Below are 18,390 nucleotides of genomic sequence, written 5' to 3' on the forward strand. Positions count from 1 at the left end.
CTTATACCAATTAGAATAGCATAAAATCTTAGCTAATAATCCATATTTTAATTGTAAACAAGTTTTAAGTTATTATTTCTACAAGACAATAAAAAAAAATCCAGATTTTCCACTAGTGTGACCCGTGTGACATTTTCTCTTAGCACGTCATCATCCCTATTTTATCCATCACCCCTTAAAAAAGGTGTAAAATTAAACAAATTACTCTATAAAATCGTTATTGTTCAGACAAACCATAATTTTTGTAGTCTTCAATTTTGTTTTGTTACAGAGCTATCGGATAGAAAATTAGACCCCTCCTATCACATCTTTTCTTTCAGAATTTGTTGATAGTTCTCTCTTACATTTCATTATATATTACCTACAACCAACAGAAAGTCAAGGTTTTCATCTATCTATCTATAACATTATGTTCTGAACAGTTAGCAGTCAATTTCACTCAGAGTAACAACATTGTTCCCATGGGAAAGTTAACGACTAGCATGAATGAATTTGTAATGGCTCTTGTTGCATATTAAGATTAGATTAGCTAAAATTAATAATATTATAATAAAAATGTTTCACTAGGCACACAAATGAGCAGCTTGTGGGTAATGTAATTCAATAGTGTAATGTGAGCTGCACATTCTCCAAGTGATTAACAATTTATAATGTTGCAGACAGTAGTGAAACACGATTCAAAGATCAATAAAACAATAAAATTTAATTATAAATAGAAGTATACTGTCATGAACTTAGAGCTACTTATGATAAACGAATGTAGTTTCATGTTACAATCTGAAGTCATTCTAGAAAGAAACAAAGGGTAATTTAGGTATATTTCGATTTTGTTTTCTTGGGTGGTTAGAAGGTCAGTCGAATTGACTGATCCCATTTTGAGATAGGGTAGAGAAAATAACAGATAAACTTTTAAGTTTTACTGAAAAACAAATGTTTAAAATGAATTTAGGAAGTTTTAGGAATTACACAAAGGAAATTTGAGATTTTTAAGATGAAGAAAATTATTTTAATTTTAACATGAAAATTACTTTGCACACGGACTATTCAAAACAAATACTCAATATATTCATGGACAAATCTTTTATTATATTAAAAATGCTTCACTAAAAAAAATGATTTTTTGTATGTGAAAGACTTGTAATGTTAACTGAAAGACTGCCAAATTTTGTGAAGATATACACACTATATTGAGAGTTATAAGTATTACATCTATAAAGACTTTAAACAAGTAGAAAGAGGTCACGAGCTCATGTTGAGAGAGTTAAACGAAGGCTTGATAGATATTTGAATGATAATGGCTGGCTTTGAGTGTTTAATATTTATTTCAGTTTAGTATAGTGGATAGGTTGGGTTAGATGGATGACTGGTATAGATGTACATGATTATATCAAACAAGTAAGACACCATGGACAAAAAGAAGCCCTAAATGACCAATACATATGTACATAATTAAGTCAGGAAAATGTATCACAGATGAAGAGTAAAAAATATATATATGAATGCATGATTAGCTCAGAAATGTCACAAAAACTTGAACACAGACTTGACCAATGAAGACATGCATCATCAGCTGAAGCAAGTAACATACCATGAACACATACTTGACAAATACTAACATGCAACACACTAAGAACATACACAAATAGGATCAAATTACTTAATATATACTCACATGACTAACACATACTTCTTGCTTTATCTTCTGTAACCACTTAGTCTTTTCATCTTTACATAATGCCATCAAAACATGGCCTGTTTTACAGAAAAACAAAAAACCAGTTAACATTCCAATATGATGAACAAATATTTACACAATCAAGAAGCAATACTACTGCAATACATTATACTAAAAACATAGCATTTATTATTATACTATGTGCAACTGTATTAAATAACACTGACCATAAACAAAATATTTTTATATTTATTAAGGAAATACAGATGTCAAGGTATAATCTTTTTTGATGCTCATAAATTACAGGTGACTGTCCAGATTTGTTTAAGAATTTTTATTGAAGAATTCAAAATATAATTAAACCTTAATATACACACACAGGCTTTTTAACATGGCATCCAAGAAATTTCAGTTCATTGGGAAGGATGTTGTTTTAGAGAATAATCTTTGAATTAATGATAGAAATACTTAACATCTGACTGATAAGAAATGCCAGTGTTTGTTGGGACACAGAGATTTATTAAATCTTTTATATAAAAATGTATGAACAGAAACCATCAGTTAAAGCATAAAGAATTAATAATCTTTGATATGTTACTGTATTGAGATAAAAAAACGTTGGTAAAAACTTGCACATGTAGGTATAACCAGAAAGAGATAATAAAGCATATATGTATGATAAAGTTAATCAATATCAATACAAAGCTACATTACCAGTTGCACAAAGCATGAGATAAATCTAACCAACAAAATTCAGTATAATCTGTATCTGTTAAAATAGAATTGAAAATTTAACATGAAAATTACCTGTTACACTTAGACGCATTAAACCTTGCTGATAAAACCTTGTGAACAATTTCTGTTTATTCCCCAGCTGCATAAACCACATTTGCTGAACTAGGCTTCCTGGTTTAAAAGTGTATGCCGTAAGATACAGAGCAGCACTGGTACGACATGCTTCTTTCCAGTTTCCCTGTTCCTTTTAAAATATGAAAATTTATCACAACCACTTCTTTTGCTAATGAATTAAATTTTTTAATTTTCCAAAAAGAACCACAACAATGATACATGAATACACATTTCTAAAAAGCAAGCTTTACATATGAATTTTTCTTCACTCAATGGCACTTTGGTTACTTTCTCTCTAGGTAATGTCCTTTGGCAGATGTCACATGACCTGCAGAATCTTGTCACATCTCCAATTATTCCCAGCCAATGGAAATTACTGGTGATTCTGTTTACCCTTTTCTTTGTTCCTAGATGTCCTCCCACAATTGGTTCATGAGCCAACTTCATCACTTCAGTCCAGCATTCTGTTGGTACTATGATCTGTTTAACTTCCCCAGTATAACTGCCTTGATAGATTCTGTATAGAACTTCCTTCTGATCCTCTATTCTGTAGGTATCTTTCCCCTTTATTTTGTGCTCAACTTTCTTCTGGGAACTGTCCCAAAGTTTCTGCAGTAAATGGTCTTTCTTCTGTGCTTCCTTCAGTTCCTGCAAACCTAAATTCCAGATATAGCCTTTTGACACTTGCAGTGGCTTGATGTCTTATTTGCTCTTCTTTTCTTGAGCTCTGGTGGTGACAGCAGATACTTCATCAATCTTCTTTCTGTCTAGTTCCTCAGAGTTTCTACTACCTAGCATGTTTCCTATCACCAAGTCGTGTATTGGTTCCTTGATACACATGGCCTCAAGTTCTCCTACATAATATGGAGTATCCACCTTTATTTTTGATATGGGAAATTTTCTCACTGTCCCATCAATTAGCACACACACAAAACCATAACTTGCCTGTCATATGATCGCTGGATACTAAACTGGTTCTCACTGCTGCACTACTGCACCCAGTGTCTCATAGAACCTTCACTTACTTGTCCCCAACATTGCCTTCACATATTGACATATTATGATTTGTTGGCATCTCTTAATATCTGTCACAAGCTCCCATCACTATTGGTACTGTTGATCCATTTGCTAATTTGAGTCGACCATTAGTCCTGCACTGATCAATCACATTTTCTTGTGTTGAATTTGACTATTCATGATTCTCTTTCTTCTGGCAGCAGCATCCATAATGCCAGTCACTCTTTTCTTGTTTCTTGTTGAATTTATCACTAACAAGTCACAGACACCTACTGTAGAATAATCATTAGCCCAACAACAACATATGTATTTATACTATTAAGTAAAAGCCACTTTATTTCGCCAACTGGGAAAAAGAATATATATATATATTATTTTAAAAATATAATAATTATACATCCCAGAGTTTCACATTAAAATAACCTTCAAGTTGCTCTTTCAGTCCTAATTACTGTCATATAATTTTCAATAAAATATATATTTTGTCTACATTTTGCTTCAATACAACACTACATCATCATAACGTTTCCTGCATTGTTATGGGTTGAATGTTTTGTCTCATTTTACAAAATTCATCACACAGCATGGGACTTGGATATAGCGCCATTTATTTTTTCAAACTTAAGAACTACCCAACAAATAGTACCTTATAACAGGAGAAGAAGGAAAAATTCATGAGTAAATCAATGAAATGTAGAAAATTTTATATTGTTACTATAGTTAGAAATTAATAAATCAGAAAATTAAGAATTCTGTTTTTATGTTTTGTGGAAAAATACAAGTGGACTCTGTTTCTTCAGTGAGGAAATACAAGAGGATCCAATTTTTTCCAAGTGGTTGCATCCCCAGAACTAAGAAAATTCACTTACTGGTATGAACACTGATCTCATAGTTTATGACACTGTCATTATCTTACCTCTTACTTTGCAAGTTTATGTATAACCTGTATTACTGTTACTGATTTTAAAGATTCTCTACAGTAAACTAATTTCAACAATATTTCAGACAAAGGTATATAATTTTTAACATAATGTTGCTACAATAGATTTTTATGAATGCAACTTTTCATGTGACAATATATATATATGTAATATTTTTGAAATTCAATTGGAATTATTTGTTATGAGTAATTATAAGAAGTGTGTATTTTCATTACACACCAAAGCTTTTATTAAAAAACAAAATAATAAAATTTATTAACCTAAAAAAAAATCCTCAAAACAAACTATCGTGATAACTAAGGATAAACCCCTCTAATTTTTCAATTACAGCAAAACTGCTCAAATTACTTACTAAAATATTCATATGCTCAGAACATTATATCACACTTTTCTGAAACACATGCTACGCTAATTTTTCTATTTATCACAATTACTGATGAAGTTAGAAATGTTAAAAAAAATTTAAATATTCTTTACTGAATTAAATATGTTCTGGTTTTTCTTTTTTTTTCACAACCACAGGTGTTTATTAAACTTAGAATAACTTTCCAATCTTATAATAAAGTGTTACATATCTTTCATTCACTTATTCAATAATATCTTGAGTGTAGAAAAAATAGAAACCTCATAAAACAATTATGCAACATGGGGTATCAATCAAACTGACCAACATTTAATTAAAACCAAGTCAAGACTTTATTTTATGCAAATTCATTCAAGTGTAAGATATTCAACAACTTTCCAAAGCAAGTTTGAAAGTATTTAAAAAGAATATCAACTTAAAACCTGTAATAATACCTTTTTTGCTCGTTTCAAGAGTAAGGTGCCTAAATGGAAATAAAGCTGTCCACTCATATGATGTAAAACATAATTCCAAGAACCATCACTAGGGCCCGATATCTTCCATGCACGATCTAGTTCCTGATCAAACCTGGTGGAGTAACAATTTCTTTAGCTCAAACCTTTTAAGTTAAATCTTTATCTCAGACAATCATATTTAAGATGAATGAAGAACAAATCTGCTACATTGTCATGAAATATAAAATACTATCAAATTTTAAAAATGCACGATATATACATTTACACAAATTTTACATTAGGATACACACTTTAAAATCCATATAACTGTGGAAATTTCAGCTTTTAATTAAAACTTCCATTATATTAAGCAATATAATTTACAAAAAAATTTAGTCTTAGTATAAAAAGAAACATTTTTATAGTTTTTTAACCATTCTGAGTTTCTCAAATAAACATTTAAGTCACATTTGCCTTCCTAAGCTTTGGTTTAACATAATTCATACATTTTTTTTCCATTTAACCAATTTATGTGTGTGAGGAAAATAATTGATTTTTCAATATCCAAGTTGTAAGTTTCTTATAGAAGATAAAATTTGCAGAAGTTGAAGCCAGTGATTAAAACTTAATGATATATTGTATTTATCTCCAACAATTTTCAATCAAAATTACATATCAAAAGCTGAAGCCACATCTCCGACACTGTGCAACTGTCTATTGTTACAGTCTTCAATGGTGATACAATCTAAGATATGGGGCTCAGCCAGTGTAAGGGCAACCAAATGCTCCAAAACAGCAAGATAGTTGATATGAAAGTCTATGTCTACTCTGTTACCCATCTCTCCCAGGTAAGTCTGAAACAAAAGATAAGATTTAACAAAGATTTAAATAAAAAGGCTAAAATTAATTACTACCTTTCTTTTCATAAGTATTTAAACACAATAGTAAACAATTTTTAGTAATCATGTAAAGATATTCTTAATTATTACTTAATTTACCTTAAATAATTCGAATTAAAGAATACTTTTTTCTAGTTTGTGTTATGAGCAGCAGTAATGCTAATATATCTTTACAACAGTTTGAAAATACAGATGTAACTTTCTCACTTCAGGCTTGGTCAAATCAGATGAGTTTGTGGCCCCAAATTGACCTTTATAGTTCCCATACTATAATTTCTAATATGTTTCGTGTCATATTTACATAATTTTGCAAGCTTTCAGTAATCGTTAAGTCATTTGTAGAAAAAAAATCAGAATTTTTAATGAAGTATTTTCACTAAAAATTTCTCCATGAATATATGGAGTCAAAGTGTTGACTGCTCCAAGTGCAAAGTGATTTTCATGTTAATAAAAATACTTTTCTTCATCTGAAAAATCTCAAATTTCATTTGCATAATCTATAAAATATCCTAAATGAATACCAAACATTTCGTTTCAGCAAAACTTTACATTTAATCTGTTATTTTCTCTACCGTCTTTATACGGACTTGGTCAATTTGACTGACCTTGTAACCACCACATAAAATATGAAATAAATCTAAATTACTATATTTTTCCTTTCTAGAATGACTTCAAATTGTAACACAATACTACATGTTTTTCTCCTAAATGGTTTTAAACTCACAACAGTATATATCTGTTTATGCTTAAATTTTACTATTTTTATGTCCTTTGAACACAAGTTGTAAACCACTTGGCAAAAGTGTAGCTCATGTTACCCTATCAAATAATAATGCTCACAAGCATACCTTGTGAAAAATGATTACTATTATTATTATTATTTTATCAAATCTAATTTTATATAACCTAAAAAGATTTAATTTTTTATATTTTAGTTACTTTTATAATGATAAATAAAAATACACATGAAAAACAAGAAATAAAGTACTTATCTGGGTTGTCTCCTTTTTTTCTGTCAACATTTGATGACACTTAACCCTACTTTTTTTTATACTAATGGTACTACTGCACTAAATACTTTTTTATTTAATTAAATAATTCACCAAAGAACTCAGAATAATAACTTATAAAAATCATACAATGTCCTATAACTATCACAATTTTTCTGGCTTTTTAACTATGAAACAAGAGCTATTAAAAATTCATCTAAGGTCGCCAATGTGTTTACTGTGAGAATATTTCATTTATTTTTATAACCAGGTAATAATTCAAGAGTAAGATATTCCAACAACTTTTGGAAGATAATCTGAAAGTGTTTAATTAGAGCATCAAATTAAAGCCTATAAATAATAATAACTTTTTTCTTGTTTAAAAAGTAAGGTGCCTAAATGGATATATAGCTGTCCATTCATGTGATGTAACACATAATTCCAAGAACCATCACTAGAGCCTGATAACATTCTTGGATGAAGATAAAGGTACGCATCTTATTCAACTTCAGATGAATACCAACTGAACTCACATGATATAACAGCTAGTGCTAATTCACTTGGTATTATGTTAATTATGCATTCTTATGAATGTAAATGGAAGAGTGACCAGATGGGCAAAGCTAAAAATACTAGCAATGTGCTTGAAAAAATAGTTTCACTACAAGAAAATGCTGTACCATTTCTATTCATAAAATTCAACTATCTAAATATATATTTTTATAGCCTGTTCATTAAATTATGTTAACAAATTGCACAAAAAGTATTATGATCCACAACAATACATCATCAGGTCAGACCTGATAAAGATAAACAAGAGATTTATATTGTGAAATCAAGTTTCTAAAAAATAAGCATTTACCAAGCATAATGCTTCCATACACAACAGATTTTATTGTCAACTGTTTGAAAATGTAGTTTCCCCTTTACTCATCTAATTACATTCAAATTAAGCCAGAATCTTCCAATAACTTGGAAGAAGTTTTATGATGTATTAGTTACCAAACAAAAAAATTAAAAATATGGGCACAACTTAGTCAGATAACCAACTAGATTTCAAGAATATACTATTGTCTAGAAGAATGTTGACTTTGATTATTAAAAGTAGCCATTCCAAGCATTAAATATTATTAAAAATGTCTAAAAATTGTTTGATATTAATGATATTCCAGGTCTTTCTAAATGTCTAAGAAAGTTACTGTCCAAAAACTCAGGATTAGATCATGCTGACAGAAAGATAAATTATTTTATAGAATTGAAGCAAATACTAAAATTGATCGGACATGCATGTAGCAAAACAAAAGACAACCTTGGAGAGAGAAAGAGAGAAACTAAACATTTGCTTTCAGAAATTAAGATAGTCCCTAGTGAAAATAACATTTCAAAGACATTGATACAAATGTATAAGCAAAGGAAGCTGTTTCAAAATGTCATATGTTTTTATTATCAAAACATGCCTTTTAAAACATAACATAAATTATTATATAGAGCTTCCGTAGACTTTCTTTTAGCTATTAGCCAAAAGCAAGAATTCAAGCCTTTGGGAAACCTACAATGAGAAAGTTTAAATGCTTAAATCACAGTCAATATACATAACATTTTTTAAAAACCAGCTGCAATAAGTTAACTATTAATACTTATTTCTTACCTCAAACACATCAGATAGAAAGTAATACCAAGTCACATTTGTTGGAAAGGGGCATTTGCTTTCCACCTTTGTTGCATGACTGTATGCATCTTGAACTCTTTCTGTATCCATATAGAGTTTCAACAATTTTATTCTCAAGTTTACATCTCTTGGACGTGCTGCCTATAAGCAGTAAAAAGACATTTTACACACACCTAAAGGAAAAAGTACTGAAACATGTACACATGCATAGTGATAACTATTTCTGTCATGGTAATAAACTAAAGATGCTTATTCTTATGAATATTTAAAGAATATAGTTTACAAATATGAAAATACTATTAAATTTCCTGACAATGAACACACATCATTATAAAATTTAAAAAATCAAATTAATAACAGAACAAAAGGAATCATACATCAAACAGATGCTGAATAAATAAACTACCAGAACATTTATAAAGGAAACAAAAATGTTATTTTAAATATGTAACAAATTGCTCACCAGTTCTGAAGCTATCAAATCTTCTAATTCTTGCATGTTGGGCTCTCCTTCAGCTGTGACTATACATTCCTTTTCAAGTAAACAATTTAAAATTAACATTCTACTTCATAATTAAGTTTAGTAAATTTAAACTGACATTGTTATATTACTCCACTGTATTAAGCTGCTACTAATTCAAAAGCTATACATCACATCATAAAATCACAAGATTAAATACATTTTACATCCAGCATATGTTTTTATAATGAATCTATAATATAAATTTAAAACAATACATGTATCTACCCACTATCTAACACTTAGTCAAACTCTTTTTGATCAGCTTGTAAATAATTTGATCAAAATAAACATTATCTCAAAATTCAATACTGTTTCTCCACTAACATTTAGATATTGTTACGCCCCCGTTCGTTAGTTAATTTTCCGTAAAAATTCTTTCCGAAGAAACTTTTCCGATACAAGTCCTGTCTTAAATAAAGCTGGTTTATTCTTTCTGAATACAACTTTGCGATACACTTAATTTCCACAGTTGCGCTATAACAAACGCTATAATTCACAACGAATGCCTCACGTGCTCGACTCAACAATATGTCTGTCTGTCCGCAGTTCAATTACACATTATTCCCTCGCTTCTTGGCTGGTCTTATATATGTAAGACTACCCCATATCTAGTAGTCTCCTGACGCTTCATGAGCGTTCTAAAAGCTCGTGGCATGTTACTAGCGACACGTGACCTCCGTGGTTGTAACAATATTAATTAGATGTTTGTTAGGAATAACAAGATCAATAAGAATATTAGACCTATTTCACTAGCTCAGAATTTTAAAATTTCCTCTAAAAACCACTTGTAATAATCTATTAAACTTCTAATTTTTCAATCTTCTTCTTCATTTTAAAATGCTGCTGGTTGTGCTAACTACAGTAATTTTAAAATGTAAATAACCACAACTTGTTAACTCTTGAAACTGCTCAAGTAAAATGTGTTTATTGAAAATTTCCCTAAAAGAAATATTATCTTTCTTTCATATAATTAATATTTATAGCTTCTTTATGCCCCTTCACAAAATAATTCAAGCCAATTGTTCACACAAACGATATTTTAAACAACAAATACTCAAAGTTGTCAATCTCATGGCATTTTGTTACTTGTTCATAAACAGTTTTGGTAGAATGACTTGTTTATTTAACAAAACTTATTTCACAAAAACTCAGAAAATATTCTCCTGTAACCCTTACTTAAATCAGACATCTGCAGTTTCAAGGAGCCTAAGGAAATAATGTAAGTGGTATAAAAAAAAATTCATCACTGTGATACATCTACATGTACAGCATTTTGACATCTGACCACATTTTTTTACACCACTTCTAATCATTTAACCCACAAATTAAAAAAAATTCACTTACTCTTAAAGAGAACACAACTTCATGGTGAGGAAAAAGGCGTTCTGCACGGTCAGCCCAATACTAGGTTAAAAAACAATCAAGTTTTACCTAAAAACTAACTCTTTCAATTCACTTGTTTGTTTTACACTATCAATAAGGCATCTCATCCAAAATTTACATTCTAATTCTATAATAAAAGGAAAATTTTCTGATGACTATGACTATATAGAATTTCATGTGAATAATCTTAACTTTTTTGTTAAAATCAGTGACACGAGATTCTTATACACTAACAAATATAAAATGTAAGAGAAGATAAAGCTTACCCGAGCTGTTTCAGGATCAACTGGTAGTTTTGTGTAAAGTTCACAGACTGTAATTTAAAAGGAAAAGTTAGTAAAACAAAAATTTAGCTGTATTTTTGCTTCTTAATAAATAATAATAATTTAAAAAATTCCTTAAAACATAAAATAGTTCTTGCAACAAAGTATTTTAAATTTACAATATAACTTGTAAAGGTAATTGAAATTTTAATCAAAATACCAAAAATAAATTTCATACAAAAACAAGAAAAGAAGGTAATTCACTGTAATAAATATTTAAAGACCTTCACATATGGCAGTAAATTACAGAGTTATTTGCATTTTATAAGAACAATTTGCATATAATGATGAAGCTGCAGTGTTACCAGAGATGCGAGATGTGGTATGGGTGATCTGTTTAACACCTATATATTTATTTCACAGGGAATAGTTGACCATCTAACAGTGCAATGTCTACAGGTTAGACTTATGACTGGTATATGTCACACCCTTTTCCTATGAGAAGTATTTCTTTTGTCAGATTATTAAGTAGTGTATAGCTAAAGAGCACAACATTGCAAAAACAAAAAAATTGAAGCTTTCGAAGTTCTTGGAGAAAATGTTGCACAGCAAAGTGTTTAGATAGAAATGGTATATCAAACCATAACCCAAACAATTTCTTCAACTAACAAGTGAAGGTTATGATTATGAAATACATTCAGAGAAGCTGGGTATATTTCTTTGGACTATTAACAATAATTTAAAGGGGATGAAGGATCATAAGCTTCCAGCCACACCTCAAACTCAACAACTACTTTTAGGAAGAAAGTAGACAAAAACTGAAATCACAACAATCCCTCTGACCACATACTTGTCAAGTTCCAAATACAGCTCCAATGAATTTTTATTCCTATAGTATACTTAAACTTAAAATACTAATATTATTGAACACATGAGCTTTTCAACTCTTTCCATACAGGGTCAGTCTATGTGACCATCCTTGTAACCACAAAGTAACCATCATAGTTATCATATTATAACTTATATCTTTTGTGCATCTTCACAAAATTTTGCAAATTTTCAGAAAATATTATAATTCTTTTGTACACAAAAAATTAGATTGTTTAAACAAGTATTTTTACTAAAGATTTGTCTGTGGATAAATGGAATCTGAGTGTTGATTGCTCTGAACAACAAGAGGTTTTTTGTTAAGATTAAAAATACTTTTCGTCATCTGGAAATTTTCAAATTTCTTTTGCTTAACCTCTAAAACTTCCTAAATATCCAAATTTTTTTTCAATAAAACTTTATATTTTTATGTTATTTTCTCTACCCAGACTTGGTCGAATTGACAGACCTTGTAACCACCATAAAAAAAAATACAGAAAAAATCTAAATTACCCTTTTTATTCCTTTCTAGAATGACTGCAGATTATAACCAAAAAACAACAATTGTATGTTCCAAATGATTTAAGGCTCATAACAGTCCACATCTGTTTATACTTAATTACATTGTTTTATTGTTCTTTGAACCATGTCTAACTAACATCATGCAAGTTGTAAGTCACTTGGTGAAGGTGTAGCTCATGTTACTGTGTAAATGATGTAACACATGAGCTGCTTGCAAGCATACCCTATGAAGAATTGTTATTACTTTTTTTTTCTCAATATCTAACCCATCTAACCTTATCTGGCCTAATAAGTTTCAAATTTTTTCATTTTAGTTACTTTTATAACAATAAGTAAAAAATATACATGAAAAACAAGAAATACAGTACTTATGTTTGATCTCTTGCTTTTAATTTGAAACATAATTTTTAACTACTTAAATAATACACCTAAGAACACAAAGCAAACAATGTCCTATTATACTTTAACCGGCTTTCTAACTAAGACAAGAGAGCTTAAATTAATTTCCTCAGCTACTAGATTTGAACAACACAAGATAAACTTTCAAACTGAAGATGAAACTGACAACATATTGTACTTAAAACAATGTAACATTATACATCATTTGATAGATTAAAACTTTGCCTATCTCATAACAAGAGAGAGAATGTGACAGTTGGGCATGGCAAGTGGTCTTGATTTTCTACTTTATGACTCCATAAACAAATAAGACTGAAGGCTATAAAAGGTAGACTTTGCTAATATCTATATTATAATGATTAATTTATTAAATTCTGTACTTCCAAGAGGGGTGGTAAAAAATTAGAGAAGACAGAACACCTAGAGAACAAATGTCATAATTCTGATACCAGGATAAATTGAGGATGTTTTAATTATTCCATTACAAAACTAAGAACTTAAAACTTATGTTATAATTTGACTTATTAACTATGTTTTGATATCATGTTTATTTGTATACATTGATAATAAAGTAGTTCAATTAAAATTTGAATATGACTCTATAAAAGGTTGTGACATACGTACTTTGACTTACCAGTTGAAAAAGGATTAAACACATTTTTTTAAACTATTTATGCACACAATTGTTTGTAGATTCATGGCTTTGTTGGTTATAATGAATGATTCCTTTAAACAATGTAAATAAAAATTTATGAATACAGCAATTAATCCACTAATTACTGCTGGGGTTCTTTATGTATTTTCATAAAAAATGTATGATTCAGCCCAATTCTTTTTGGTCAATTATTTACCATGAATACTGTAACAACTAAAAACATGAAAGAATTCAATATGATTCAATACTTGCACCCCACCAGTAGTGAAGAGTATAAAAATAAATTAGTAACTTGAAGGTGAAATGTGTTCTTGGAAGCCAAATTTTACTATGATACAGAACCTTTTTCAAGATGTAGTGTTTATTAATGACCCTGTCATCCTTCACAGAATCTTGTCACAATGATAACTGCAGTATCCAGAATAAGCAAGACCAATCATGAAGCTAGTTATTCCAAAGCAGCATGACATTTGGAACATTCTTTTTAAAAAACTGTAATTACCCCATAAGTCGTAATTAATTATTTCAATATGGGTTTGGTTATTTTGACCAACCTCTTAACCACCAGGTAACCATGAAAATATCCAAAATATTAAACATTTTAATGTGGTATGTTATCTTAACAAAATCTGACAAGCTTTTAGTAAACATTACAATCAGAATTTTTAATTAAACATTTTTACTAAAGATTTGTCAAAGAATATATAAAGTCAAAGTGTTGATTAGTCTGAGTGCAAGTTCATTTTCATGTTGAAATTAAGTTTATTTTTTCCTATCTTGCAGTTTTCAAATTTTATTTGAATAACCTCTGAAAACACAAAAATAAATCTTATGTTTTTTCAGTAAAACTATACGCATTGTTATTTTCTTTACCATAACTCTTGGACTTGGTAGATTTGTAATCAACATAAAAAAATATGAGATAAATCTAAATTACCCTTTTTCCTTTCTAGAATAACTGCAGATTGTAACATGAAACTATAGTTTTTATCCTAAATAGCTTATGGCTGGTAACTATTTATGTCTGTTTCTGCTTAATTTTATTGTTTTATTGAACTTTGAACTGTAATTATTAATCTCATAATACAAGCTGTATATCACACAGTAAACATGTAGCTCAAGTTACCATACTGAATGACGTAACTCGTGAGTATACCTCATGGAGAAATACTATTATTATTTTTCATTATGTAACCTAACTTCATCTTTAGTTACCTTTATAACAGTAAGTAAAACAAATACATAAAAAATTTAGTACTTATGTTTGGCCTCTTTTTTTTGCTGTCAGACTGCTGATTAAACTTAAAGCTACTTTCTTTTTATAATGATGTACTTGTACATAGAATAATTTTTATTCATTTCAAGTATGCACTTAAGAATACAAAATAGCAACATACACAAAGTGACAGCACCCTATAACTATTATAATTTAAATGGCTTTTAATTAAAGTATAAGTGCCTTAAAATAATTCCCTTAGCTACTTGATCTGCACCTAGTGATAGCAAATTAAACTGTGGGTGAAATAACTAAAACTATCTACTGAGAATAGGGTAGCATTATGTGTCATTCAGTAAATTAAAGCTTTGTCTTTCTGTTCATAATAAATGACATAATGGCAAATATGAGAGTTATTGGCAATTTGTGAAAGAGAGAATATGATAGGTGGGCATGACTTTCTAGTTTTATATCTCTGTAAACAAAGACTGAAGTCTGTAGAAATTCAACTATGTCTTAGTAATGTCTATACTGTATTGAGTAATTTACGTTAAAACTCAGAATATTGAGAGGGGTGGTGAAAAGAGAGGATGGATAAATGGAAGCAAATAAATGTCACAGCATACACATACAAAAGGAGAGTAATAATTTATTTAAATATTTCCTTTTAAAATTTAGAAAATAGAACTTAAATAACATTAGAACTTGATTTATTAATTATGTTTTGAGCATAATTCTGTAAAAAGTTGTGATACGGGTATTTTGACTTACCCATGGCAAGAGGATTAAAACCATAAAACGTTCTTACTACTCATTAATAATTCAAACTAAGGACAAGAAATCATAATTTGTATTCCTCAATTTATGATAAAAATTATCAAAAGAACGTTATATATATTTTCACCCACATCATTTTTTTTAACATAAAAAAATTCTGGATATTAAGAATAAAATTAGCAAAAACTGAAAGATAAATTATCAATGCCTTTGTTTGAAAAATAAATACTGAAAAGACAGCAGAGAATATAGGTATTATGACTTTAAAGCAAAGAAAATTGAACCCTCCAAAATTTCTCTGTTTCTAAAATGCAGAATAGTTTTTGTTTGTACTGTGCCTACTGCAGGTATTAAAACTCAATTTTTGGTGTTATAAGCCTTCAAACTTACCATTGAGCCAAAAGAGGAGCAAAATGCCCAACAAAAAATAATTTTGAGAAAAAGCTGCAATAAAGCATTTTACTTGTAAAATACCATTACAGTAAGAATATATCTCTTTTTAAACATCAGTCCTATTTCTTTACTCTTGGGAAATATGACATTGTTATAAACATAGCACTACAGTTATAACTAGTAGTCCATGGTATTTGAAGAAAAATGGAAAAATTAATCTAAATTTTCTTTGAACCATTTCTCAAAAAATAATGTAAATAGACCTACATTAAATGTATAGAAAACAAATTTCGAACTGGGCACATTATACTGATTTATAACACATACTCAACTTTTAGTGGTCAAAAGGAGGACCATATAAATATAGTGTATATAATATTTTAATAAATTTGTATACTTACTCTTTAATACAACATCCTTTTGGTTTTCTTCCAACTCTAATGATCTGTCAAAAAATTCAAATAAAAGCGTCTGAGTGTATGGAACATCAGAACTTAAAAAATTACACATAAAAAGTTATGTATTTCAGTACAAATCAAAAATCAGAAACACTAATGTGTCCTCCTGCTAATAGTATAAGTACATCCTGTCATGTTATGCAAAAACCATCTTTACAATGAATGTTAAGTTTTATTTTGGCTGTACTATTCCAATGAACACTTAACTCCCCTTCCTGATAAACCAGATAAATGCTCACAGTGGTCACCAGAAAACTGGGTCTGCTTGGACTTTTCACAAACTTTAATGTTTTCAGAGCTTTTTTTTTTTGGAGCATGTGACCGTTTCTCTTATATGTATATATAGTACAATATATGAACAAAATTATCATATGCCCTATAGTTAAACCAAGTTTGAAGCCACAAAAAAATTATGGCACATGGTATATACATGCATGTGATTTGACTACCTTGACAAATAACATCCCAAAAAGGGAGGTATTGACTTTTGGAAAACATAACATCATAACTCACACTTTTTTGGGAGAATAACTCTTACAGGTACACACTTTAACCTCAATTTTTTTATTGTACAGTGTTGAGAGTTAAATATCAGCATATTACTAAATTTGCTACTTTTTTTCAAGGGTTGTTATAAAGGTTTAGCTAAAATTGCTTTAAATAACAATTTTCATATATACCAGCCCGTGAAAGAATGCCTGGTGTCAAATGTGGTCAACATTTTACAATTTTATTTATAGCTACTGGGTAATAGTTGAATTTTACTACATAGCAAAACAATGCACTATTTTTGTTTTTAAAACCGTCGAAAAATCATAGATTAGTAGTTTGTTAATTTTATATGCCTAAAACTTTGAAGGAATCATATCCTACCCCTAAGTGTCTCAACAAAAACGTGTTGCCAAATTATCAAACTATGAATCACGTGTACTATAAGCAAGAAAATGTACACATGGGTTATGATACTTATATTAACAAGTTTAATAATATCTCTACAACTTGAATAAATTTCAAAACTTTTCATCTAGAAATCACAGAAAAGAACTAACAAACTTGAGACATACTTTTTAAAAGACTGTAGTGCTCTCTCCAGGTTACTGCAAGATTCACATATCTGGCCCATCAGTTTGTGACCTGCTGCGTGATTTTCACGAACACTGAGGAACCCTGCCAAGTACCTGAAAATATGTATCACATCTTACTTTTTTGGTTCTAAGACCTCAAAACCTCTGAAATTCAACTAGTATAATCAACATATCAGAAGTCGACAGAATGTCTCAGAATTTACAAGACCAGCAAAGTATTGAAATATACCATTATTATATTTTTCTGGAAGCCTGGTCAGTGTATACATAGATGGCCTACAAGTGCACATTAGCTACATAATTAACCTATTAAACATGGATAGTTGTTGATCAATCTAGAACTATAAACTGATGATGTCAGCACACTAACAACAACATTTGGACGTTTCCATAGTGTAGAAAACAAAGGTTGAACTTTATGCTATATGACCAATGATGTTAATTCCTCTAAACTATCACCACAAAACAGCTTACCTTCACTGATGTGAGGAAGACCTAAGTAGTCTTGATCACAGTTGAATTATGCTTCACAATGTATTCAGACACAAGAGATATATGCATCTGAAGTGTGGCTGGAACCAGAACCAATATTAATTTCATGAAGATGTAGTGGCCTAATGATCTGACCAAACTGGTTTTTTGTGCTAGTCACAGCACCATAAGTGCCATAAATAGTAATACAATAAATGGATATGGATAAGCATGATTACAACTCTTAATATTTCCATGAGTCAGAATTGATCAGAACTTTCTTTTAATGAATGATAATGTGCAGCTCCACTGTATTTAACCACAGTAAAGCACGTCTGTTAACTGCACATCATTCCATAGCTTCACACATAGCTTATAATGTCCAAATAGTTATCAAATATTTCTTAAGAAAAAACTTTATACCTTATCTGTTATTTCCTGTAATTAATCTCTGTACAAGTTCGGTAAATTTGACCGATTTCGCAAACACCATAAAAAATTAGGAAATAAACATAAATTATGCCTCTTTCATTCTAGAATG

The 18,390-nt window shown here is 29.6% G+C and overlaps 1 protein-coding gene across 2 annotated transcripts in view; it reads right to left on the reverse strand.

Moving 5' to 3' along the window:
• The window catches only part of LOC106463471 (E3 SUMO-protein ligase RanBP2-like), a 111,885-nt gene that overhangs the window by 84,504 nt on the left and 8,991 nt on the right, over positions 1 to 18,390 (reverse strand). For both annotated transcript variants that reach the window (XM_013923506.2, XM_013923503.2), the window contains exons 3-12: positions 17,358 to 17,471; positions 16,237 to 16,280; positions 11,010 to 11,056; positions 10,705 to 10,764; positions 9,301 to 9,369; positions 8,817 to 8,978; positions 5,953 to 6,134; positions 5,281 to 5,413; positions 2,483 to 2,654; positions 1,673 to 1,752 (exon numbers count right to left, since the gene is read on the reverse strand). In XM_013923506.2, the coding sequence (XP_013778960.1) occupies positions 1,673 to 1,752; positions 2,483 to 2,654; positions 5,281 to 5,413; positions 5,953 to 6,134; positions 8,817 to 8,978; positions 9,301 to 9,369; positions 10,705 to 10,764; positions 11,010 to 11,056; positions 16,237 to 16,280; positions 17,358 to 17,471 (1,063 nt within the window). The remainder of the gene's footprint in view (positions 1 to 1,672; positions 1,753 to 2,482; positions 2,655 to 5,280; positions 5,414 to 5,952; positions 6,135 to 8,816; positions 8,979 to 9,300; positions 9,370 to 10,704; positions 10,765 to 11,009; positions 11,057 to 16,236; positions 16,281 to 17,357; positions 17,472 to 18,390) is intronic.

The sequence above is a fragment of the Limulus polyphemus genome, unplaced genomic scaffold, assembly GCF_000517525.1.
Source record: "Limulus polyphemus unplaced genomic scaffold, Limulus_polyphemus-2.1.2 Scaffold1416, whole genome shotgun sequence".
NCBI lineage: Eukaryota > Metazoa > Arthropoda > Merostomata > Xiphosura > Limulidae > Limulus > Limulus polyphemus.